Source organism: Mobula hypostoma, chromosome 13 (assembly GCF_963921235.1).
Source record: "Mobula hypostoma chromosome 13, sMobHyp1.1, whole genome shotgun sequence".
In the NCBI taxonomy this organism is placed as follows: domain Eukaryota; kingdom Metazoa; phylum Chordata; class Chondrichthyes; order Myliobatiformes; family Myliobatidae; genus Mobula; species Mobula hypostoma.
In genome coordinates, this window is record NC_086109.1 from 25,125,164 (window position 1) to 25,151,938 (window position 26,775).

At 43.1% G+C, this 26,775-nt stretch overlaps 1 protein-coding gene across 6 annotated transcripts in view; it reads left to right on the forward strand.

Moving 5' to 3' along the window:
• The window catches only part of slc16a4 (solute carrier family 16 member 4), a 100,577-nt gene that overhangs the window by 60,068 nt on the left and 13,734 nt on the right, over positions 1–26,775 (forward strand). For all 6 annotated transcript variants that reach the window (XM_063065472.1, XM_063065469.1, XM_063065470.1 and 3 more), the window contains 4 exons: positions 7,131–7,263; positions 9,798–9,941; positions 12,852–13,013; positions 15,136–15,747. In XM_063065472.1, the coding sequence (XP_062921542.1) occupies positions 7,131–7,263; positions 9,798–9,941; positions 12,852–13,013; positions 15,136–15,747 (1,051 nt within the window). The remainder of the gene's footprint in view (positions 1–7,130; positions 7,264–9,797; positions 9,942–12,851; positions 13,014–15,135; positions 15,748–26,775) is intronic.

Consider the following 26,775-nt stretch of genomic DNA (forward strand, 5'->3'; position numbering starts at 1 on the left):
AACTGAGGAGTCCGTGAACCCCAGGCTAAGATCCCTTGGTTTATCTGCTTTTTAATGATTTTAAAGGAGTTATTTCTGAGGGTGATAGAAGCAAGTTTAATAATAATAACAAAACTCCAAAATGGAATTGGATAAATACTTAAAATAAATCATTCATAGGGGTCTTTGGGGAAAACACAAAGGGCAGAACTTAATGAATAGCTCTTTCAGAAGCCAGCGCTGGCATAATGATCTGAACAGTTTCCTTCAGTGGAAATGCCAAACAAAGGCCACTACCACTTCAACTCACTCTTCAGCTTGTTAAGCAAATTAAATGAGCATGAGAAATGGCAGGAGTAAGTGATTTGGCCTCTTGCAGCATTCCCTGCCAATGAGATCTATTTCCTCCAGTATCACTTTCTCCACTAAACCAATAATTGCTGATCCGTTTAATATCCAAAACTCTAAGTCTTGAATATGTGAACATTAATGCTCCATGGCCCTCTACTGAATTGCAAACATTCCCCTACATGCTGACGGACAAGATTTAACTTTAAAATGAATAGAAGTACGTCCCTTTAGAATAGAGACGAGGATGAATTTCTTTAGCCAGAGGGTAGTGAGTCTGTGGAATTCACGAGGGCAAGTCATTTGCTATATTTAAAGTGGAGGTTGATGGGTTCTTGATTAGTAAGGGCGTCAATGGTTACAGGGAGAAGAGAGGAAATTGGGTTGAGAGGGCTAATATATCAGCCATGATGCAATGATGCAGCAGACTTGATGGACCGAATAGCCTAATTATTCTCCTGTGCCTTATGTTCTTATGGTCTTAATCTCAGTCTTAAATCATATTGATACCAGTCCTAGTTCTAGACACTCCATTCAGGGGAAATATTGCTGCATCTGTTCTGTCACGTTGCATAAGAATATTATATATTTTTCTGAGATTACCTCTAACCGCTAAGGAGTATAGGCCCAGTGATGGCATGAACATCCATTTCTCCTTCTGGTAAAAATAAATTTCCCTTCCCCTTCCTTTTTCTTCTATTTTCCAATCTGGCCTCTTACCTCTTCTCACCTGCCTCTCACCTCCCCCTGGGTCCCCTCCTCCTTCCCTTTCTCCCATAGTCCTCTCTTCCCCTATCAGATTCCTTCCTCTCCAGTCATTTACCTTTCCTACCCACCTGGCTTCACCTATCCACCATTTTATTCTGGTGCCTTCCCCCTTCCTTTCCAGCCCTGGAGAAGCGTCTGGCCCTTTAGATTTCCTGCATCTGCAGAACTTCTTCTATATAAAGTCTTATCCCCTTCCAGTGGGAGGTTCTGTATAAATGTGGACCTGTTAAAGGATCTTCAGGAATTTAACAGATACAATGTGTTGCAATTTGTGGAAAGAGTTAGTTGCTGATGGTAACCCTTGTCTAGAGTTTCATAGAACGTAAAACATTACAGCACAGTACAGGCCCGTCAATCCACAATTCTGAACCTATTCTAAGAAGAATCAACCATTCCCCCCTACATAGCCTTTCATTTTCTGTCATCTATGTACCTATCTAATGGCTTCTCTAATGCCCCTAATAAATCTGCCTCCATCACCACACCTGGCAGTGTGTTTCACACCCATACAACTCCCTGTGTAAAAAAACCTAACCTCCGACACCCCCCCCACCCTCTATACTTCCCTCTAATCACCTTAATTATTTCAGTTTCCCTTGTACTAGCATTAGTTTCCAGTGGCCTCACATCCTGGTGTCTGTGATTTCCTTTGGCAACAGGCAGCAAACATATATTTGATCTCAAGCAACAACTAAAAACAAACATTACATTACTATGTTTCCTATAATGTGACAAGATGTCCCTAGATGCTTTATTGAAAAGTTTCAAACTTCTGATACTGAGCCTCATAAGGGAAAATCTGGGCAGTTGACTAAAACCTTGGGTTTAGGGAATATGTTGCAAGAAGAAGAGAGATGGAGGGTTTCAAAGAGGCAATCCCAGATTTTAAGGGTTTAGCAGCTAAAAGTGCTGGGATCAGTTCAATCAAATGCACCTTGATCCCAATCTGGTTCTGTTCTGCTGGATTCTGTCCCTACTTTCCCCAAGTGTGTGTATCTTAAGATCTGAAGTGATGTTTAAAGGGATCCTCTGTCGCATTTAGGGTGATGTCAATGGAGGGTCAGTAAGACCTTTCATGCAGTCACTTTCAGTTTATAAAGCTGTGACGATAGGTTCTGCACAACCTGTAGATTCTTCTTTTTATTCCCAGTGTTATTTCACCCTCCTCATTAAAGGTCTCCCTCAAGGTGCATCTTCAGGTTCTCCTTTCCCTTTTCATGTCAGAGAGCTGCCAGATGAAGGGTCCTCTTGCATTTCTTTATGATATAAAAAGAGGCCATTTGGTTCATCAAGTCCACGCATCCGCTCACAATATTCCCATCGATTTTATTCCCCAACTGACAGGCCTGCACAGGCAGGCACCTCCCAGTCTCCAACCAGCAAACAAGAGCCACCTGACACTTGATTCCAACTCGCCACCTGTAGCCTATTTAAACCCAGCTCTCATCCACCACCATTTGTTCATTCATTCGAAACAGCCAGCCTCAATCAGTTGCTCCTAGCTTTCAGTTACTTTTTAGCCTTGTCATGTTAAGTGTCCGATCTCACGTGTTTTATGGGCACTCATGGCTTGTTATTTTGCAAGTTAAAGTGATTGCTCCACTGCTCTGTGCTTGAGTCAAACCTCCTCTACGTTTCCCAAAAGGATGGGTGAACCAATCATTGACAGAGCAGAGTTTGACTGCCTAAAGGAAATTGTCTGTCGAAAGGAGTACGTAACCCTAAAGCAGAAGGAAATCATTGACCTTCTGCTCACCACTCTCAGCCAACTCTCTGTCTCCATATAGCAATCCAGCACCAGTGAACCTCCTCCCTCAGAGCCCTGGATCCCGATTCTCGAATGCTTCAATAGATCCCCAGCCCAATGCTGCAACTTCCTGTCCCAGTATATCTGACACTTACACAAGCTCCAGCCGTCTCTGCATTCTACAGACTGAACCAAGATCACCTTCATCATCTCTCTGCTGACTGGGGCAATAAAACCACCACATGCAATAGTCATGGAGATTTCACCACTGAGATATGTCGGGTTGTTGGCCATCCGGGAAGTGGAAGGGGGCAATGCGTCAGATACCTCGCCTGCACAAAGGCTCATGCTCATACTGGATTACACTGTGGAACTCAGGACCCTCGTGGCAGAGTGCAGCTGGAATGCAAAAGCACTGCTGTCCATTATGATCACGGCCTCTAAGAGCACTTGAAAGATGAGCTGTCTACCCAGGCGATGCTCACTGACCTCAGAAGCTTCAGCTCTCTTGCCCTCTGAACTGATGAGGTAGAGTTGAGGGGTCTTCTCTCTGGTAAGCTCCCCCCGCCACTCGTTCTAGCACCATAGGGCGATTCTCTCTTTCTGTCCTCCTCCGAACCCCGACTCTGGTGGATTCTGGCACAGCAGGCAACTTTCTGGACTGGACTCCATGTGGTCTCCCTACCGAGCCTGTTGTGTGCCCCTTCTGCATCACAGCCACTGATGGATATCCCTTGGAGCCTGGGATGGTCAGGACGTGCACACGTCTGTGCACTTGAGCATTGGAAATCACCTTGAGTCCATCCAATTCCTTCTTCTCAACTCACCCAAAACCCCTCTCAACTTGGGCTACTCCTAGCTCCCCATTCACAACCTCCATTTTGCCTGGTCATCCGGTTCACTGCTGAGATAGGGACCCACTTGCCTGCAACCTCATCTGACTTCACCCAGTAAATCCTTGGAGAAAAAAGGAAACCCTCGACCTCACCAAACACCCACAGGAATACCATGACCTACCTATTGATTTCATTAAGAGGAAAGCCAGCACCCTACTGCCTCATGGACCACATGACTGTGTAATCGACCTCCTCCGAGGCACCACCTTTCCCTGAGGCCATCTGTTCTCCCTCTCCCCTCCTGAGACCCAAATCATGAACGACTACTGTAATAGCCAAAGTGCTACAGCGTGGCTCCATTCAACCATCCCGGTCCCCAGCTGGTGCAGGGGTTTTTCTTTGTCAAAAAGCAAGATGTGGGTCTTGGTCCCTGCATTGGCTATCATGGACTCAACAAAATCATCAGTAAGAACCACTATCCACTCCTTTTGTTGGATAGCATATTCAAAACACTCCAAGGTGCCCAAATCTACACCAAATGGGATCTATAGGGCACATACAACCTGATGTACATCCACCAGGGAGATGAGTGGAAGACAGCGTTCACAACACCCACTGTTCAGTACACGTACCTGGTGATGTCTTTCAGACTTTCTATCAGTGCAGCCATTTTCTAAGCCTTCATGAACGAGTTTCTCTGAGACATGCTACACAGGTATGTGTTCATCCACCTTCATGACATACTCTTTTTCACCAAGAACATGTCTGTCACATCCATTCAGTCCTTCGCCATCTCCTTGAAAATGAACTGTACTGGAAGTTAAAAGATGCCAATTTCACACCCCAGTGATTTCTTTCCTAGGAGTGCCCTTTCACTCCAAGGCATAACCATGGACTCGGAGAAAGTGGGCACTGTCATTGAACGGCTCCGACCACACTCTCTCAAATGCTTACAGCATTTCTTGGGCTTCTCCAACTTCAGCAGTTGTTTCATCAGGAACTACTGCCAAATCACCACTCCTCTCACTTCCCTCATCTAATCACCTACTTCATAGGTAACCTGGTCTGCCACTATGGAATATGCTTTCGAGGGTCTCGAAACTCTTCACCACCACTCCCATTTTCCATCATTCAACCCCCCTCCAGACTCTTTGTGGTAGAAGTGAATGCATCAGACGTGGGTGCCGGTGAGGACCAGACAGGAAGGTGCACCCTTGTGCCTTCTTCTTGCACAAGTTCAACTCTGAACAGCACCATGGTAGAGAAGAAGACAGAGGGCTATTTGAAGGAAAGGAGACATTGGCTGATGGGAAACAGCAAGCCCTTCCCGATATGGACTGACCACCAGAACCTCATGTCCACACGACAGACCCACCAACTCAACCCACGTCAGGCTTGCCATGCCCTCTTCTTCGAACATTTCAGCATCACCACCTCCTACAGACCCAGCTCCAAGAACACTAAGGCCCTGTCGGACCAGGGTATCCCACTTCTGGCGAGCCTTCTGTCCCCTCCTCCCTGCCTCAGTGAGTTTACCCTCTGGCTATCATCCACAGACTAGTGGTCACTTAGAAGGAGCCAATCAGCAAATGAAGTTTCGGTGTTGTTTTGCTACCTCCACCCCTTCCACATAGAAGAAGTATCAGCTCAGTCTGAACTATCTCACAATCTACACACATCCTCTACCACAGGTATGTCACCATTTGCAGTGTTTCATGGCTACCAACTCCTGTCTGTCAGAGCCCTAGCTCATCACTGCCAGAATACTTGGAAGGGAGCACCAAAGGCCATCCTAGGTGCCATCCACTCCTACGGCCATCAGTCTAACCACTGTTGGCACCTAGCCAGACCACTCTGGCCTGAGGACCATGTCTGGTTATCTACCTAAGATCTACCGCTGCACATTAACTTCTGCAAGCTCTCGCCCTAGTTCATTGTTGTTTTAACATTACCCTTCACATCAACCCAATCATTTACCATCTCCATCTGTCACCGTCCCTCAGGATCACACTTACTTTCCACATGCCCTGGTTCAAGCCCATTATCCTTGGGCCACTCAACCCACCCGAGCCTGCACCTCTGGAACCAAAGATGGCAGAAGGTGGTCCAGAGTACACAGTTCACTTGTTGATGGATTCAGGTTGTCGTGGTCAGGGTGTGCAGTATCCAGTCAACTAGTTTTGGATACGGCCCAAAGGAGAGACCTTGGGCCCCTGGGTGGTGTTCAATTTCGTCTTGGATCCATCGCTCATCGAGGAGTTCCACCGGACCCATCCGGATCACCCTGGGCCTTCGAGTGCCAGTCATAGGAGGGGTGTCCTGTCAGGCCTCCCAGTCTCCATCCAGCTCACAGCAGTCACCTGCCCCTCGTTTCCAACTCATCACCTGCAACCTATTTAAACACAGCTATTATCTGCATCCCTTCGTTCACTCATTCGAACCAGCCAGACTCAACCAGTTGGTCCTAGACTTCAGTTACCTTGTTGCCTTTTCATGTTAAATATCCATTCTCTCTTGTTTTGTGGCCCATCACGGTTTTTTATTTTGCTGCTTATTATTAAAGTGGTCATCTCCGCTGCTCAGCATTTGAGTCAAGCCTTCTCTACATTTTCTTACACCAACTTATTTCCCTGTAACTATTCTCTCTCACATGTCCATCAACTCATCCCTGATTTTTCTACCACCTACATAATTTGGGAATGAATTACAATGGGCAGCTCGTCCACCAACCAGAGGACGTGAGAGGGAAACAGGACACCGGGGAAAGCCATCCTGAGCAAACTCCACCCTGAGTGGGACAGAGGCTAGGATGCTGTTAATATTAGACATTACAGTGCTGCCCAACTTTTTTGGATTCAGATTCAGAACTGACACAGACCAGTTAAGACCAATTAAGATTCTGAACTCATTGGGGTCCCTATGTGATTCCAATGGACTGTCAGCATCCCTCTCTCTCTCACTGCTAATTTGATTTATGCTCAAAAGTCAACCTATGACTTAAAAAAACACCTTTCAAATATTAATTATCATAACTTAACTCGAGATTGATTTCAGTGATTTCCTGCTTTTAAACCTTTGGTGAAATGGATATCTCGATTGTAAATCCTATACAACATCTAGAAACCTGTTAAAACAAAGAATTAATACTAGAAGAACTCAGCAGATCAAGCAGCATCTGTGGAGACAAAAAGTTGTACATTGATGTTTCTGCATCAGGACACTGCTAATTAGAAGAATTAAATGGATTCTTTTGAATAATGAGCCTGTGTTAAATCTTAGAACATTTCAGGGTTGGAGAGAATCATTAGAGCCCAAGACTAAGCAACTGTGATGGTTTTACCAGGGTCATACACGCATATGTTGGACATAACTTTTCTGAAGCACCTAAAGCACTATTTGGACCTTGAAACTAGATGAATTTTATTGTGTAATTCCTCTATTTTGATTTCCAGGTGAACGTTTTGGTTATGGGAACACTGAAAACCTTTGGGATTTTCTTTGTGACCTTGCAGGAAGTATTTGGAGCCTCCTCGGAACAGATCAGCTGGGTTGGCTCCATAATGTCCAGCCTCCGTCTCTCTGCAGGTAACCAGGTTTGATTGGAGAATGGGTTAGTGTCGTGGTGCCCAAGCCAATGCAATCTGCCGACAAGGAAATGGTTTTAGTTTTAACAATTGTCCCCTGTTCAAGTGTTTTTGTTTCCTTTGGTTCTTCCTCGCATGCTGAAAGAGCCAATGCAAAGATACAGGTTAAAGTCCTCTCACACCAAGTTTAAGTGCCTTTTTCTTAAACTTTGATTGTGAATTGAGGGGGGTTGGGGGGCTGGTTACTTGACTGTGAGAAGCTTCACAATAATTCAGTCCCTATTCAGGGGATGGTTTTTGATGCCCTCCCTGGTTATGAGATGCGGATGAGAATGCATATAAAGCACAGATTTATTTGTTGCTGCCTGATTTCTTGTTCTCTCCTTCCACTACTCCTTCATTTTTGCCATTCTGTCTCACACAGTCTCTCTCTTTCTCACAATCACTCACTCTTTCTCTCTCTCTGTACCCTGAAACTTTGCCCCAAAGTCAAATTCTGTAAACTGGGTTTGTTCCAATTCTTTTTCTGCATTTACAACATAACGTCGGCATAGTCACTCAGACACCGTGATACACTCTCATCAACTACGCCAGGTCAGCTGATGTGGGTGATGGGAAAGCGCCAGTGTGATCAGAAGATGGTGCCCCTGAGCCAGGAAGGGGACATTAATCAGTCCTAGTGCTGCACCTTGACCTGCAATTATTGCATTGACGCTACCTTGGGCATCTGTCACCGTGGTGTGAATAAGCCATTTTTTAGTGTGAAAAACATCTTGTGTGAACTTCTTCCCAAAACCTCTTGGTAGGCAATTTATTGTTCTCATTTCCATTCTCTGAGTGAGGTCATGGTGAAAGGTCAGGAAAGATGCTGCCCTGTAATGCTCAGTTGCTTTGATAGTTGTCACCATCTTTCCAACAACTTCTTTGCTCTTTAGACACTGAGGAGGCACGCTCAAAGTTGTCCTTCGTGACTCAAATCATGAATACAGCAAAAGATTACTAATTAGCATATTAGACTTTCTGAAGATAAATTACCTTGGAATACTGTTTATTCCTACAAAATGTCATTCTCAATTTCGATTTTATTACAACAGTCATGGCTTTCATCTATCCTTAACTCCCTTAATTCACCCAGTTGATCCCTCACCCATCTAAACATCTTTGCCCTCACCCGCATAAAGTTCTGTATCATCAATATTCCACTGTTACTGTTCCAGAAATTTGATTTTAGACCTTTATTCTCATTTCTCCAAATCTTCTCCCAGAGCAGGCCTTGAATGCCTTCGTGTTCATGTAAAACCAGACTTCTTTTTCTTCCCATCCACTGCTCCATTATTGATGTCAAACTCTCTTGTCACTTTCTCTACACATTGAAACTCTCCCCAATTCCCATTCTCCCTGCACTTGGGAATTCCCTCCTCACAGTTCTAACAAATATATTACAACTCAGTAGTAATTGCTAAGTGGAGATTTAACTTCATAGGCTGACCGTTGAAATGATGGGTGTGTCGAGTCATAGAAACATAGAAAACCACAATACAGGTCATTCAACCCACAATGCTGTGCCGAACATGTACTTAGTTTAGAAATTACCTAGGGTTCTAAGCTCCATGTACCTATCCAAAAGTCTCTTACTGACCTTATCATATCCGCCTCCACCACCGTTGCTGGCAACCTATTCCACGCACTCACCACGCTCTGCGTAAAAAACTTACCCCTGACATCTCCTCCGTAGCTACTTCCAAGCACCTTCAAACTGTGCCCTCTTGTGCTTTTTAAACCAATCAACGTGCTGTATGTCCATTTATGAAAATAGACAAGAATCTTCTATCTTTCTCTCTCTGCACTCTGAAGAGCTTTCACCAAATCCACCTTCATGTTTTCTATACCATTTTCTGGAGTAAAATCTTCAGTTTTACCCCTTCCTCCAACCTCCTTCCTCCCACCCAACACACCCAAATGAAAAACTCCACCTTCTGGATATGGGGACAATGAGAATTACAAGGGGAAAGATAGTTACTTTCACCTTTCATCCATTCCCTTTGTCATTACCTGTAGTTTCTGTTGATAGATGTGGAGCACTGCCAGATGCGGTATGACTCATCAGACCACAGAATGATGGACTGATAGCATAGTGGTTAGAGAAGTGCTTTACAGTGTCAGGGGTCAGCAAGCAGGGTTTAACTCCTGCCTCTGTCTGTAAGGAGTTTGTACGTTATCCCTGTGACGGTGCGGGTTTCCTCCGGGTGCTCCGGTTTCCTCCCACACTCCAAAGATGTATGGGTTACGGTTAAGGTTGGTAAGTTGTGGGCACGCTATGCTGGCGCCAGAAGCATGGCGACACTTGCAGAATGCTCGGAGCAGATCCTCGGACTGTGTTGGTCGCTGACGCAAATGGCGCATTTCACTGTGTGTTTCGATGTATGCGTGGCAAATAAAGCTAATCTAATCTAACTCTCCTAAGTGGAGGAAAAGTACATTTCAAAATAAAAGAGAGAAGAATTTAAAATGTTTAACCTGATCTTCTCTGTGCAGGTCCAATTGCTTCGGTTGCTTGTGGAAAGCTGGGGGATCAGTGGACTTCGATTCTGGGCGCTGTACTAGTGAGCATGGGATTTCTCATTAGCATGCTGGCTACCCATGTGGTCTTCCTTTATGTGTCTCTTGGCGGTGTCGTTGGTAAGAAGTGTTAATTTTGTCAGAATCTGTTTCAATATGGTGATCTCAACCATCTTTACGAATGGTTGTTGGAAATGTCCAAGGGCTTCTCTGTAGCCAAAGAGTGTCTTTTTGACAACTTTTGGAGGGAGGTGTTAAAAACACTGATTATAATCGATAGGCCATATTAACATATTGTCCCATCACCTTTCTTAGTTATCAGCTTTCTGCACTAGTAGCCTGTATGTTCCTCTTCATCATTCTCCCAGTTGACCCCATACTCCCCTCTCGTCCCACCTCCCTACCACATACCCCACCCCATCTGTGTCTATCTGCATCTTTTGTTGTCTTCTTCCATCTACCATTCACCTGCCCTTGTCCTCCATTTCCACCTATCCCTCATCCCCTATCTGGATCAATCTGCCCATCATCCTTCACCCTTCCTCAGTCAGCCAATTGTCTACTGGCCTATTTCCCACTGCCTCCCTCTCTCTTCACCCTTCGTCCTGATGCAGGGTTTCAACCTGGAATGTCAACAATTCCTCTCTCCTTACCACCTCTACCTGTCCCAGTTTCAGCAGTTGAGTTCCTCCAGTAGATTGCTTGTAATTTCAGATTACAGATCTGTAGTCTCTCAGTACATTAAATCAACATTGATGGTGTAGCTATTCCACAACTTCCTACAATAACATTTAGATTAGTGAATACATTCATAAAAGTAACTTAGATGTTTCGGTTCCTCATCTGTCAATCTATGAGATTTAAGCACTTTCCAGAAAAATTACTAAACATTGTTAAACCCGAAATGGCACAATTAGGAAAAGCTTTGTGAAATGTCATCCTTGGCCTTCAGCCACTTTATAAAGGTGAAGTGAAGAGTGACAGCTACAGGTTAGAATGCTTTATTTCATGAGACTGTGGTAACAGTTGTGGGCAGACGGGTCTATACCAGTGGTACAAGCTGAGCAGAAGTGAGCAGAGGTGAGTATCTCAGTGGAATTAATGACCAGGGCATCTTAAAATAATAAATGATATAAGGTAAGGTCCCAATGGAAGATATGGAATTGCTAATAGTTCTTAAGCTGAAGTATGTATAAATAAAATTCAGAAAATGTTGAACATAAGCAGCACATTAGAAACATAGAAATCTACAGCACATTACAGGCCCTTCTGCCCACAATGTTGTGTCAGCCATGTAACCTACTCTAGCGACTGCCTAGAATTTCCCTACTGCATCGCCCTCTATTTTTCTAAGCTCCATGTACCAAGAGTCTCTTAAAAGACCCTATTAGGTGGAAGGAGAAATAGAGTTGGCATTTTAGTTTGAAGACCTTTGATCAGACTAGAAGAGATAAGAGATGGTATCTTTGTTTCGTGCAAGATGGGGGAAGGCAACATACAAGATCAAGTCTCAGAAGTACGGTGTTTGACAGGAGGGATGGTGGTGCGAGACAAAAGAGTGACAATGGGATATAAGATCACTGTAGAGGAAATAACCAAAGCTATCTTTGATTGTTAAACTCAGAATTGAGCCTGGCCTGAATGTATCTAATCAGAAAAAGGGGTATTGCTGGTCAGCTTTAAGCCTTATTGGAACAATGTACAAAGGCCATAACAGGAAGTGATGATTATCAGGAAACAAGACTCAGTTGTAGACTGACATGAAATCCCAGTATATTAGACTGCATTGTGAGCATAAGAGCATTTACCAGAATAGAACGGATAAGGGGTGGCATGATAGCATAGTGGTTAGCAACCCAATTTCAATTCCCGCTGCTGTCTGTAAGGAGGTCGTATGTTCTCCCCATGACCACATGGATTTCCTCCCACAGTCCAAAGATGTACCAGTTGGTAGATTAATTGGTCATTGTAAACTGTCCCGTGATGAGTCCCTGATTAAATCAGCAGATTGCTGGGCAGCAGAGCTTGAGGGGCTGGAATGGTCTGTTCTGCACTGTACCTCAATAAAACTAAATATGTACATCACTCTTATATGTGGAAGAAGTGTTTAGGGTCCTGGATGTTAAGAAAGTTGATGCTGAAGATGAAAGTGTTGTATCTTGTGGATTTGTATGGGAAGGTGTTTAGGGAGGGAAAGGCATGATTGACTTAATTAGGGATTATAGAGTGATTGATTACTTTGGAACTCTGAAAAGGGAGGGTGCTGTGATACATAGGATAAATTGGAGGTAGCAGACAATAATCTGTGGAATATTAAGGCTGATGATCCTGATGAAGGGTCTCAACCTGAATCATCAGCTGCTTATTCCTTTCGAGTTAGTGTTTTGTGAACACTAACTGTGGGAGTTACTCAACCAATCAGGAAACATCTCTCTTCATAAATACTCCTGGCCCGTTGACTATTTCCAGCGTTTTCAGTCTTTATCTTCATCTGCAATTATTTGGTTTTGACAAAGTGGAGTAAACAATATTTCCAATTGTCCATGAAAATCCCAGCATAGCTAGAACCCATTTGATGCCTCTCACCAATACTTTGTACTTGAAAGAAATGAAAAGAGTCAAGGTGCAACAAAGATAACTGTTGAACTTGTAATCACATGAGATATGCAAGGAGCAACAATGGCATTCCTTGTGATGAAGGTAATTTGCTATTTGCAACATATTCAGTAGTATTCTTTCCAAAACCTTCATTGACGGGAGTGAATGTGGCTGTACAGGTTACACTTCTATAACTCCACCTACACCTGAGAGGTTAACACTCCTGTAGTTTGCTCACTTGCAAATCTAGCTCATAATTGCATTTTAAGAGATTGCCCTGTCAAGTTTATGTTAAGTCAAGCAAGAGAAAGGAGGGAATAATCTGATTGGAAAGAATGGACAGTTGCCTACATCCTGTGTCAGTTGTTATGTGGCAGACCAGAGAGACAAAATGTTTAAAAGAAAACAATAAAGTGTGAATGTTTGTTGCAGGAATTGGCTTTGCTTTTCTCTATCAAGCAGCAAGTGTCATGCAGGCAAAATACTTCAAAAAAAGACTTGCTACTGCCTACGCCATTGCAAGGTCAGGAATGGGCCTGACATTTGCCCTCGCCCCTTTCACGCAGTTATTGCTCGTAGAATATGATTGGCAAGGTAAGTAATGTGTGCTTTAATTCTTTTAACCAGTACAGATCACTTTTTATCATAAATTTTAAGAAGTAGCATTTATCAAAGAAAATTTGCAACTAAGAAATAGGAAGATGGGCCACAACGCCTCAGATCAGCTCTCCCATTTAATAATATCATGGCTGACCTGATGGTCAAGGAACAGAAACAGGCCCTTCTACACCAATCTTATATAGACATACAACGCAGAATAGGTCCTTCCCTCTCAATGAGCTGCACTACCCAGCAATCAACCGAATCACAGAACAATTTACAATGACCAATTGACCAACTAATTGGCACATCTTTGCACTGTGAGGGAAAATGGAGCACCTGGAGAAAACCCATATTATCATGGGGAGAACTTGCAAACTCCTTTCTGACAGCGCCAGAATTGAACTCCAAACCCTGGAATGACCCGGGTTGCACTAACCACTACACTGCCATGACTTCCACAAGAATCCTTTTTAACTTCGGCCATTTTTCCTGTGTTTGGTCCATATCCCTCTAACCCTTTCCTATACATAGACCTGTCCAAGAGTCTTTTAAATATTGTTGTTGTACCTGCATCAACAACTACTTCTGGTAGCTCATTTCATATATGCATCGCCTTCTGCACAAAGAAGTTGACTCCTTTAGTCCTTTCCTCTCTTAATTTAAACTTAAGCCTTCTAGTTATTGATTCACTTTCCCTGGGAAAAAGATGCCCTTCATGACGTTTTACATCTCTGGAAGGTCTACAGCAGGGTTTACCATCCTGGGGTCTATGGTAAGGCTCCATAACATAAAAAAGGTTGGGAACCCCTGGTCTAAGGTCTCTGTCTTCATTTTAAACTTCAGCCTTCTACCTGATTTTCCCATAACAGTCCAAAGGAGAAACTGATTCCAGGTGTGACTGCAAGTGCTCAAGATAAGCTTGTCAGTGAGTGGGTACAAATGTTGGTTAAGCTGCAACAGTTGTCCAAGGCAATCTTGATAAACACACAGAGCCAGATGCCATTCCTGTTTAACAAAGGGTTTCTATATTCACTCAGCCAGATGAAAGGAAGAGAATTCAGCCAGTGTCACTGGGAGTTTTCATTTATATTTTTTTTATTTTTCTCTAAAACTTTTGTAGACAGATGGCTGAAACCCTAGGGAATATCTATTGTAATGATTGGTATCCGGTGTTTATGAATGTGGGGAAATTAATGCAGATTATACTCATTATTGCCTTAACTTGGATAGAGTCATCAATGATTCACTGATGCAACCGAACATAAATCTTCGAGTTTCTGTAAATATGAACTCCCACCTGTAGGACTTTTTCTAAATATTGAGATCCTATATCACAACTATGGGACTATTCCTAAATATAAGTCCTACTGTGGTAAATTTACAAATATTAATATATCTCTGAAAATTCTCTGGAAACAGTAATATGTGGAGATTCTCTGTCAACTAGTGTGTCTGCCATAACTCTAAATGTTAACAAATATGTAAGAGTAACATGTCTGTAGGATTTTCTCTAAATATCATCACACTTAAGAAACTCTCCAATAGTACAAAGTTCAAAGTAATTTTATTATCAGAGTAGGTATTTGTCACCATATACTACCGTGAGATTTATTTTCTTGCAGACATTTACAGTAGAACACAGAATATAATGGATTCAATTAAAAACGACGTACAAAGACAAACAACCAATATGTATAAAGAAAACAAAATGGGCAATTTTTTAAAATATATAAATAAGTAATACTGAGAATACAAGTTATAGAGTCTTTGAAAGTGAGCCCATATTAAAATACAAGTGGTCACTAAATCCTAATACATTTTCCTATATATTGACACCTGGAGTGACTTTCTGGAAGTACTTACACTCCTGTGAAACTTTTGCAAAATATTGACAAACCTGAAAGGCAGCTGCTAAACTTTTACAGGTTTGCATGGACTCTTCTGTAAATTTGAATAAACCTCTGGGATCGTCTATCAATAGTGGCACACCTGTGGACACCACACAAACATGACCAGACCTGTTTGAAATTACGTCATAAAAGCAGAAGAAACTCAGCAGATATCTTCAATGAGTGAATAAAAGGTTAATGTCTGATTTCTTTTGTCTCTACAGGTGCATTGCTTATTTTGGGAGGTATAATGCTGAACCTTATTGCTACTAGCATGTTATTGAGGCCAATTTATCTCCAGGAAAACCAGCCCAAGACGTCAGAATCAACTTCTAACATGAAAACACTCATAAATGCTCAGAACAGTCTTTTTCAGAATGGAACAACTAAACAAGGTATCTTTGAGAAACATTCAGAAGGCTGTTTAATCTCTGCCAACCCCACACTGAGTCACTTGGCAATTGGTCACCTTGGTGATTCTAAGAGCCATGATACCTGTATCTTGACTGACGACAGCCTAAGCATCAATCCATTGCGAGTGGAGACAGAGACCACCATCACACATGACAGCAAAGCCTTTTTGGATAAAGTAACTTTCAAAAAAACTCACAGTGAGAGTGTTGATTGTTCAAGCAAGGACAAGGGAATGCAAAGCCTCCCTCCAAAGGAGAAGCTTCTCGACTTCTCACTATTAAAAGATCCTTTCTTTTGTATATACACCTTCTCAGTGATGTTCAGTCAGTTAGCATACTTCATTCCGTACTTTCACCTGTCGGCCAGGGCCAAAACCTTGGACATAGATGCAATGGATGCATCCTTCATCATTTCTGTTGCAGGTAAGCTCCGCATCAAAAACATTTTGTTTGAATTTTTGCTATTGGTATCCACTCAAGGTATGCATTAATACAGTGGTACAATGATCTCCTCAATACCACAAATATGTTGTAAAATATAACTCTTCATGTATACTTCTCCGAATTAAATCCCAAAACTCTGAGTGAAGGTATTCCAATGTACATTAAATGGCCATTTTATTAGGTATACTTGTACACCTGCTCGTTAATGCAAATATCTAATCAACCAATCATGTGGCAGCAACTTAATGCATAAAAGCATACAAACATGGTCAAGAGGTTCTTGTTCAGACCAAACATCAGAATAGGAAGAAATATGATCTAAGTGATTTTGACTTTGGAATGATCGTTGATGCCAGTTAGTGTGGTTTGAGTATCTCAGAAACTCCTAATCTCCTGGGATTTTCACATAAACTGTCTAGAATTTATGGAGAATGGTGCAAGAAACAAAAAAATCCAGTGAGTAGCAGTACTGTGGGTGAAAACACCTTAATGAGAGAGGTCAGAGTAGAAAAGCCAGATTGGTTCAAGCCAACAAGAAAGCAAAAGTAACTCAAATTACCACGTGATACAACAGTGGTGTGCAAAAGAGCATCTCTGAACATGCAACATGTCAAACCTTGAAGTGGATGGGCTAGAGCAGCAGAAGACCATGAACATACTCAGTGGCCACTTTATTAGGTACAGGAGGTAACTAATAAAGGAGCAACCGAGTGTAGTTGTAACCTACCCATAAGAAAAGTTAGGCTTGGGCATCAGCAGATTGTTCACTACAAGGCAGAGTGGATTGCAGACTGAACTTGACGGTGTCAACTTCTGGAGCCCACACTTCCACAGCGCAGGATATTTGGAAGATTATTCATCTGAAATTTGAAAATCATTTAAATATTTCTATATGGACCATCTGTAGTTGTTGAGTAGGCACTTAAGGTTCTGTTTCTTTTCATCACACAAAAATCTTCAGGTTTAATTTGATATGTTGACTATTTCTCAAAAATGAAACATCTATTTCTTCCAGTGAGAAAAATTTCTCTCACAGACACAGGATTTCACTGATCCCAGCAAGTGCTGTTTCCGTAGGATTAGCACTATCTTGTAAGTTGCACCTTTGGGGATGGTCACAGTATATAGCTCTCTTGTGTCACCTGGTTTAAAGTGACCTGGAAAACCATTCCAACCTGCAATGTGGCACATTCTCTTACTGCTGTCTGCTGTGAATTAACCTCGGGGGCAGGAGGAATTGGCCACGGTTCCTTGGAGTGAAAGCAGTCTTCTCATTCTGGGACACAATGTGCTTTGCAGCTGTGTTAACAAGAAACAGGAGTGGAATTCCTGGGATGCTCGCGCTTGATACACTTTGATCAGCTGATCGAGTGGTGTTGCAATAGCAGCCTTGCACTCAACACCAGTAAGACCAAGGAACTGATTGTGGACTTCACCAAGGGGAAATCAAGGGAACGCACACCAGTCCTCATCGAGCGATCAGCAGTGCAAAGGGTGAGCAATTTCAAGTTCCTGGGGTGTCAACATCTCTGAAGATCTATCCTGGGCCCAAAATTCTGATGCAGTTACAAAGAAGGCATGACAGTGGTTGTACAGTATTTTATTAGGAGTCTGAGGAGATTTGGTATGTCATCGATGACACACATTAATTTCTACAGAGGTGCTATGGAGAGCATTCTGACTGGTTGCATCACCGTTCGGTATGGAGAGAACTCAGCCAGCTTCATCATGAGCACTATCCTCACCAGCATCAAGGACATCTTCAAAACACAATGCCTCAAAAAGGCAGCATCCAACATTAAGGACCCATATCACCCAGGACATGCCTCATTGCTACCGTCAAAGAGGATGTACAAGAACCTGAAGACACACTCTCAATGTTCCAGGACAGCTTCTTCCCCCTGCCTTCAGATTTCTGAATGCACAGTGAACCCATGAACTCACTGTTTTTCCCCCTCTCATTTGGTAATACTTATTTCATATAATTTTTCTTGAAAAAAGGATCTGGTGCTTTCCCAGTGTAAATGATGAATAAATTCTTCTAGGGCTTCCAGCCAGACACAGGTATTGATTTTAACTGATATTTTGATGACAACCTCAAGCGGGAGGGAATTACTGGAAGTTGGAGAATTCTATGTTCATACCTTCTTCCGTCTTCTTCTGTCGCCTACAACTCTTCTTCCGTCGCCTACGTCTCCGAGCCTACTTCTTTGGCAAGGATTCCCCTTCCCCTACTGAGGACCCCTGGTATGAACATAGAATTCTCCAACTTCCGGTAATTCCCTCCCCCACCCTTCCCCTAGCCCTATGTCACTCCGCCCCCTCCCCCAGCTGCCTACCACCTCCCTCTTGGTTCCGCCTCCTTCTACTACCCATTGTGTTTTCCCCTATTCTTTCTTCACCGCCTATCACCTCCCTCCCTCCCTTCCCCCACCCCTTTATCTTTCCCCTTACTGGTTTTTCACCTGGAACCTACCAGCCTTCTCCTTCCCACCTTCCCCCATCTTCTTTATAGGGCCTCTGCCCCTTCTCCCTACAGTCCTGATGAAGGGTCTCGGCCCGAAACGTCGACTGATTGTTTCCACGGATGCTGCCCGACCTGCTGAGTTCCCCCAACGTGTTGTGAGTGTTGCTTTGACCCCAGCATCTGCAGATTATTTTGTGTTTACGAGTGGCTTTTGGGACTGCCTAGTGAAGGAAGCCATTGAAATAAAGCAAGAAGAAAAGAATATTAACAAAGTCTAAGGTCTCACTCTAAGTAAGAATTGGAGTTCAATTGTAAACAAGGTGGGACAGCGGGAACCTGAGTGGATGAGGACTAACCAATCAGAAGGGACGGAATGCAAAGGTATATGTACCACCAGACTAGACTGAGCACCATTCTTGATGAAGATGGTAGAGTTTGTCATTGAAACATCAGTTAAAATCAATAACTGTACCCGGCTGGAAGCCTGAGAAGATTTTATAGTTTTTCTTTTTTTATATATATATAAATTGTAATTGATTTTTATTCTTATGTATTGCAATGTACTGCAATACCATACAACAACAAATTTCACAACGCGTGCCAGTGATACTAAACCTGATTCTGATATCCAGATCCCTTTTATAGGGCAGCTGTAACAGTAATGAAATGAAGAACTTCCAGTTGACCCTGGGGCGTCAGTGTTATAACCTATTATGCTGTCAATTTAGTTTAAACAAAATGGTGACTGTGTCCTTTATAATACGACATTAAGGGAATGTCTCTGTTGGTTCATCCAGTGACCCCATGGCAGTCAGATGAATTGGAAAGCAGTAATCAGTAGCAGTGGCTGTGAAATCAGCAGTGAAAACACATCAGGTCCATTAGTATCCACAGGCAAGGAAATCTGCCATCCCTGTAGGTGTTCCCTACACCTCCAATGTTGCTGTTTCTGAAATGGTTTGGCAAGTGTTGCCCGACTGACTTGGTTAGTAAGCACAAGTTAGTCCATAGGGCTTGCTTCTGCACTATATTACCCTAGGATCCTAAGTCACTCATACCTACAGCAATAAGGATGGACAACAAATGATCAAGTTCAAGTTTATTTGTCATTCAACCACACACATTCGTACAACAAAACAACGTTCCTCATGGTACATGCAGTCACAAAATAGTATTAGCAGAGGTCCCTGAGTGTCAAGTCCTGAAGATTGGTGGTGCATGACCTCATCAGAGATCTCAATGTGCATTGAATGAATATAAAATGAATAAAACAGATATCTGTGTAATTTCAGGGGCTAGTGTTGGCCCACTGTAGTCCAATAGGGAGAATCTGTATGCATAGTGGTAAGATGACTTCATTTCGGTGGACTGGGGGCTTTGCATCTTGTTATCTGCCAGTACAGATGCACTGAACCTCACAACAATTAGTGCACTTCTGTGCAGTAATGTGCCTTCAAACATATTTTCTGTCCTTTTCTTTCTCTTGCTTCTTATCTTATCCTTACTGCTTAGCTATTATTATGGAACATAATGTACACCACTCTTCCTGACACTGGCAGGCACATGTTGAGGCCCTTCTCAATGCTGACAGGGCACATAAAATGTATTCTTACCATTGAAATGTCCTTGTTTTTAATAACATTTTAGGTAAAAAGACAGCTTTGATTGTAATAGCCTTCTGCTTCGCTCATAACCATGCTGGGCAAGACAATTACTTGGCAGGTAGTCTTAGTTCCTGGTAGCTCACTCTAAGAATCGAAGGGAGAACTGAGGGTGAAAAGCCATAGGATGAAGAGATCATGAGGCTGTCCTGGTATCTCATATACACCTGCAGAAACATCCTCCTGTGTTTCCATATTAAGAGAATGGGTTTTTAGTTCCCACTTCAGGCTGGACTGGGGTGCCTTGAAGTGCAGTCAGTCAATAAATCCAGTGGCCTCTTTCGAGAGAGTGTCATCCAAGGTGGAAGAGATGCAATCAGCAAGCAGGATGCCTGTTGTGTTTGTATGCAGTCAAGTAAGAAACCTGCAGAATGATCCCAAGTTAAAGTTGAAAGATGGGGAATCACTTTGTCACCTGCGGGATGTATGCACAGCGTCCTGCATGCAGCAGGTCTCTTTCAAGAATGTTCCAAACACCAACCTTCACCTGGCATTAAACCATGATTAATCTGAGGCTATATCATTAGATTAGATTAGATTATGAGGACACTCAGTCCTCGTTTATTGTCATTTAGAAAAGCATGCATTAAAAAATGATACAATGTTCCTCCAGAAAGATATCACAGAAACACAGGACAAACCAAGACTAAAACTGACAAAACCACATAATTATAACATATAGTTACAACAGTGCAAACCAATACTGTAATTTGATAAAGAGCAGACCATGGGCGCGGTAAAAAAAGTCTCAAGTCCCGATAGCCCCAACATCTCACGCAGATGGTAGAAGGGAGAAACTCTCCCTGCCATGAACCTGCAAGCGCCACAAGCTTGCCAATGCATTGGAAGCACCCGACCGTAGCCAACTCTGAATCCATCTGAAAACTTTGAGCCTCCGACCAGCCCTCTGACACCGAGCACCGAGCACCATCTCTGCCCAGCGCTTCGACCCCGCCCCGGCTGCCGAGCAGCAAGCAAAGCCGAGGACTTGAGGCCTTCCCCTCCGGAGATTCTGGTCCACACAGTAGCAGCAGCAGTGAAACAGGCATTTCAGAAGTTTCACCACATGTTCCTGCGTGCTCTCACATCTGTCACCATCAAATCAGGGTTGCGCATGGCACCCTACTTGACAAATAACAGATATCATTCACCGAAGTGGCTGCTGCAAGCTGTGTTGCGCCGCCATCTTCTCCTCCTCCATTCTGACATATTGAGAAAACTGAACCTTTATCTATTTACTTTGAATGTAGGTTTCAGGCTGTTTGAAGGATTGTTGGTAAATTGTCAACTACTGTAAGCTTACCCAACTCACTGACTGCCACTGTGAGCTAGATCATTCAGGACTGAGCCAACTTGGTACTTGCTCAGTGGTGATGCTATCAAGCTACACTTGGTGATGGAGATTGAAGTCCCCCACCTAGCCCATCCCTGCTGCTGCCGGGTACACACCCTTCATTTGATTATAATGGTAAAAATTGGTTGTTAGACTGCTGAAGCTTCAACTCACAACTCACAAGGAGCTGGTTGTGGATTACAGGAGGAATGGAGTCGGGCTAACCCCTATTGACATAATTGGGTCTGGGATTGAAAAGGTAAACAGCTTTCAGTTCCTCGGCATCCACATCACCGAGGACCTCACATGGTCTGTACACACCAGCTGCGTGGTGAAAAAGGCACAACAGCACCTCTTTCACCTCAGATAGTTGAGGAAGTTTGGTATGGGCCCCAAATCCTAAGAACTTTCTACAGGGCCACAATTGAGAGCATCCTGACTGGCTGCATCACTGCCTGGTATGGGAACTGTACCTCCCTTAATTGCAGGACTGTGCAGAGAGTGGTGCAGACAGCCCAGCGCTTCTGTAGTTGTGAACTTCCCATGATTCAAGACATTTACAAAGACAGATGTGTAAAAAGGGCCCGTAGGATCATTCAGGACCCGTGTCACCCCAACCACAATCTATTCCAGTTGCTACCATCTGGGAAACGGTACTGCAGCATAAAAGCCAGGACCAGCAGGCTCCGGGACAGTTTCTTCCACCAGGCCATCAGACTGATTAACTCACACTGATCTGAGTGTATTTCTATGTTACATTGACAGTTCTATTTATTAAAATTATTATAAATTACTATGATTGCACATGGCACATTTGGACGGAGATGTAACATAAAGATTTTTACTCCTCATGTATGTGAAGGATGTAAGAAATAAAGTCAATTCAATTCATTTCAATTTCACGCAGGCTAGAGCATCACAGTATATTCTCAGTGACTCATCTCTATTATATCGTCATTCCTTAATTGTCACCTTATAAATTCAGGAATGCAGTACCCAACAGTATTCAAGGGAGCAGCTTTTCCTTGAGGTATGCAGCAACTCAGGAAGTTGGTTCACTAAGATGCCTCTCAAGGACAATTAAGGTGGGCAATAAATACCAGCTATACCCAGCTCCATAAAAATGATGAAAGATAATCAGGTCTGAAAGTGGAGATACAATACAAGAAGATTCGCACCAATGTTCCCTAAACTTTGTGCATGGCCTGTCAAGGGTGTGCCTGTTAAGTATCTGCTTCCTCAGGCAGCACATTTCAAATATTCATTACTCTCTGTATGAAAAGATACCCCTTTGATTTTTTCCCTTCTCATCATAAGCCTCTGCCCTCTAGTACTCAACTCCCCTGCTCTGGGAAAAAGACTGTGATTACCTAGTCAATGTGTGCCTTTGCTGCCTGACCAGCCGAGCTTGTCCAGCTGTTTTTGTGAGTTGCACTGTTAAGGAGCAGCTGAATTCCTGTGAAGGGAAGGTTTATTGAGACACTCGGGATAGCGGTACTGAAGCAGCAGTGTTTATTTTGGAAGTACAACTCCTCAGCCAGCTCTATTCTCCCAGCAGGCAGGTTGCCCATTCTGACAGGTTTGGCTGGTTTGTGCTGAGTTTATTTTTCCTGATGTAGCACCCGACTGTCTGTGAGGCCCACCCACCCTCAAGAGTTCAAAACACGATACAGGAGCAGAATTAGACCATTTGGTCTATCGGGGTTGCTCTGCCATTCCATCATAGCAAATTTAATATCCCTCTTAACCTCATTTTCCTGCTCTTACTAATCAAGAACCTATCAACCTCCACTTTAAATATAGTAAATAACTTGGTCTCATGAACCCCACAGATTCACTATCCTCAGGCTAAAGAAATTCCTCCTCATCTCCATTCTAAAGTGCTGTTCTCCTATTCTGATCATGCAAAATGTGGTAGCCAAGATTACTGCAGTTTGGTACACTGGAGATGCATAGTTCCAATCAGTTGTGCACAATTAAATTTTCAAGTTCCTCTGAATAAAACAATCCATGGATGTGCACAAAGAGAGTTCACAGTTGTGTCTCAGGTAGGTTACAAACGAAAACCCCGAATGTCATTCGGCACAAAGTAGTGACAAGCTTTCTAAAAGTGTTGAGGTTAGAAGTGTGCTAAGACTCTGTAGAGGAGGCTGCAGAAGCCTTCCTTCACAACTAGCTGGAGTTCACCTGGGGCTGGATTGGTCACTGAGAATACACCGTGATGCTTTAGCCTGTTGTATACAAATCTATCCCCCGCAATGATCTGTTAAAGCACACAGATCACGTTAATCTTTATATTGTGCCAATTTGCTAACTCTGCTTTACCCCTTGTGGCCCTATCATTAAATGGTGGAACACACTGAATCACAACTACATGCAGTTTCCCTAGATTATAGGTGTATTATCTAGCGCCCTTTGTACCCACAGGCTGCAATAATCCATTCCCAGATCAATACCTTTATAGTTCCATATCTGACTGAGACTTCGGAGTCTGATTTTTTATTTCATGTGAACCGTTAATGAGATGGATCCCAGGGCACGCCAGTGTACTTGGTCTGAGGAGGACTGTGATTACTTAAATTCAAATCCAGTTGCTATCGTACGTGAATTGAATGAAAAGAGGTCACTTTGTGCAAGTACCAACAGTCCGCCCTCTCGCTGGAGAGCAACAGCAGTCACATGGCAACACAACACAGGTCAGGATTTCGGCAGACTCTGGCTCAGTGACTGAGTGGATAGAGAGGGTTAGAGCTAAGCAGGATCATTTCGTGTTACACATAACCTAAAGTATCAGCATAAGGAACTGGCCCAATCCTGCTTTCACAATGGTCCTTCTGTTCCCTTGCATGTTTTTGCCTGAATTTCTTGCTGTGTGAAATCTGTCCAGGATTGAAGCTGATTGCTTAAGACCCTTTTTTTGGTAAAAGAAACCATTCATTTTTCTGGCCTTGCCTCTCAGTCTGCGTTTCCCTGGTTGCCTAGCAAAAGGAAAGCTTGCTCTGCTGATTTCTGCATTTCTCTCCCTGTGTCTCTTTGGTCAATCTAAGATTCTATAATTGGACCTATTCAACACTGGAGGCTCTATGACTATTCATCTTAGCTGTTCTGAACTCCTAAAGTGTCAAACTTTTCGGTTTTGTTAACTGTAGTTCATTTTTGAATTGTTGCTGTGCAGTACAGAGCTTTCTAACAGTGACTTGGGCCGTGCTTTGAATCTGAGAGGAACCTGAGAGGTACTGGAGGTCTCAGGCTAACTTAGACCACACTCCAAGCAACCCAGGCTATGCTAGTAGTATGTCGAGCAGGTCACAGTGAAATTCACCCTGATCGCGGTGAGACTAAGACAGGTCGTACTGAGACGAACACGTTTTGGTGAGACCAACTAACACAAGTCAGGGTGAGACTGACATAAGGGTGAGATTAACACAAGTCACAGTTACAGACTAATGGAGGTCACAGTGAGACTAATGGTGAAAGTTTCCCAAGTCATATCGAGACCATCCCAGGCCACAGTGAGACCTCCAACCCAGGCAATGGCAAGACGAAACCTAGCCAGGGAAATTAATTCAGGCTGTGGTGAGAGAACCTGGATCAGTCTAGGACTACTTTAGGTTATAATGAGACAGAAAATAAACATTAACAACTTCAGATGCTGGAAATCCAACAAAAAATGTAGAAGATGCTGGAAATACTTGGTCCGAGAGCTAATGTGGAGAGGGAATCTTATTGAATGTTTGAAATCCGAGACCTTTCATCAGGACTGGACAGACAGAAAACAAGTTAGTTCTTAGTAGCAGAAAAGGTTGAGGAGGAATGGGTCAAACAGAGAGAATATCTCTGGTCGACTGGGACCAAATATATCAATGTGGCAGTTAGAATCAGATTAGGTTTCGTTGCCTGCATGATGTGCTGCTACAGCAGGTGTCCTTAGGCATGTCCAGACTATTCTTAATGCAGGGAGAAAAACTGAGCCAAAACCACAGATGGGTGAAAGACAGAAACGGCAGTTCTGATAGAGACAGATAGAAAGTTGTTCTCTTTATGTCCCACATCTTTAATATTGATAACACATAACACAGACAAATAAGCAGCTGCCACAGTAACTCATTTGGTCTTGCGCTATCAGCAACATTCCTTTTGTTCTAACCATCCCTCACCTCCCCTACTCTTCCACTGAGAACTAAATATATTTCCTTCTTTTCTAGTCAAAGACCTAAAACTTTAAGAATGTTTCTCTTCCAACAATACAGCTTAACCTGTTGAATTTTATTTGGGCACTTATTGTGAGACAGACACAGAACAATTCATGTCAGGTTTTGTAGTCTGGTTATTAGAGCACTATACAAAATGCCAAACCTGTCTTGACTTTCAGGCAGTGTAGGTTATCCTGGGTTGGGATTTATCCTGGGTTGGGATAGAAGATGGGGACAATACTGGTGGTGTGATTTCTGTTGTGTCTTCACCAGTAAAGTTGGGAGATTTGTAGTTAGGAATGAAAACTTATGACAATGACATTTCAACAGTGGTGCAGTAATAGCACATTTTTTTTCTACAGTAATCCTCTGCCACTTCCCCATTCTCTTTCCTGCGGTAAGCAGGATGATTTCGGAGCAACATTCATTGCTGACACCTGCTGTGTCTCCACATTAACAGTTGGACATTGCCCAATGGAATTTTTTGCCAAGTTCTCCGGAAGGATAGCAATTCTATATTCCAGTGAATGGTAGTGCAAGGGAGCTGTATTCAAACCAGCTCAGGGCTAGAGTTTTTTGGAACTTTTCCTGTGTTTTATCAAATGCCTGGAGACAAAGCCACAAAATGATTGTTGGGATGCATTTCAGATCATTTGGAGGTTGTGAAATGCATTTGTAAATGCAGTTTTTTTTCCTTACTCGAAAAAGAAACCCTTGCAACATGTCCTCAGCAAGTGTGTTGCATAAAGTAAATCACTTAGCACAAAACTGTTGTACGAGAACATTTTCTGTGCACAGAGAGATCCCACAAGCAGATGACTGACCAGTTAATCTGTTTTTGGTAGTGTTGTTTCAGTAAGGACACTGAAGAAAACTCCCCCATTCATCTTCAGGATAGTGCCATGGGATCTTATACCAACACTTCTGAGGGCTGACAGGGCCTCGCTTTAATGTCTCATCCAAAAGACGGCACCTTTTTTAGTGCAGCAGTCCTTAAGTACTGACCGGCGGGCAGTACAGCACTTCCTCAGTACTGCCCCTTCGACAGTGCAGTGGTCCCTCGGTATTCCAGCGGGAGTTCTGATCTGGATTATATGCTGAAACAATAAGGTGAGTCTTGAACCCACAGCCTTGAACAGAAGGCAAACCATGGGGCAATCTATGCATTATTAATGATTTCTGTGTCTTAGCGACTTCTCTGATCGTGGAAACCAGCCATGAGCAGCTAATTGGACATACCTGTAAAACTTCGCCAAATTCACTCCCAGGATGAGGCGCTTTCCTAAGAGGAAAGGCTAAGCAAAATAAGATATGTTGTCTGGAATTTATAATCAGAGGTATTCTAACTCAATT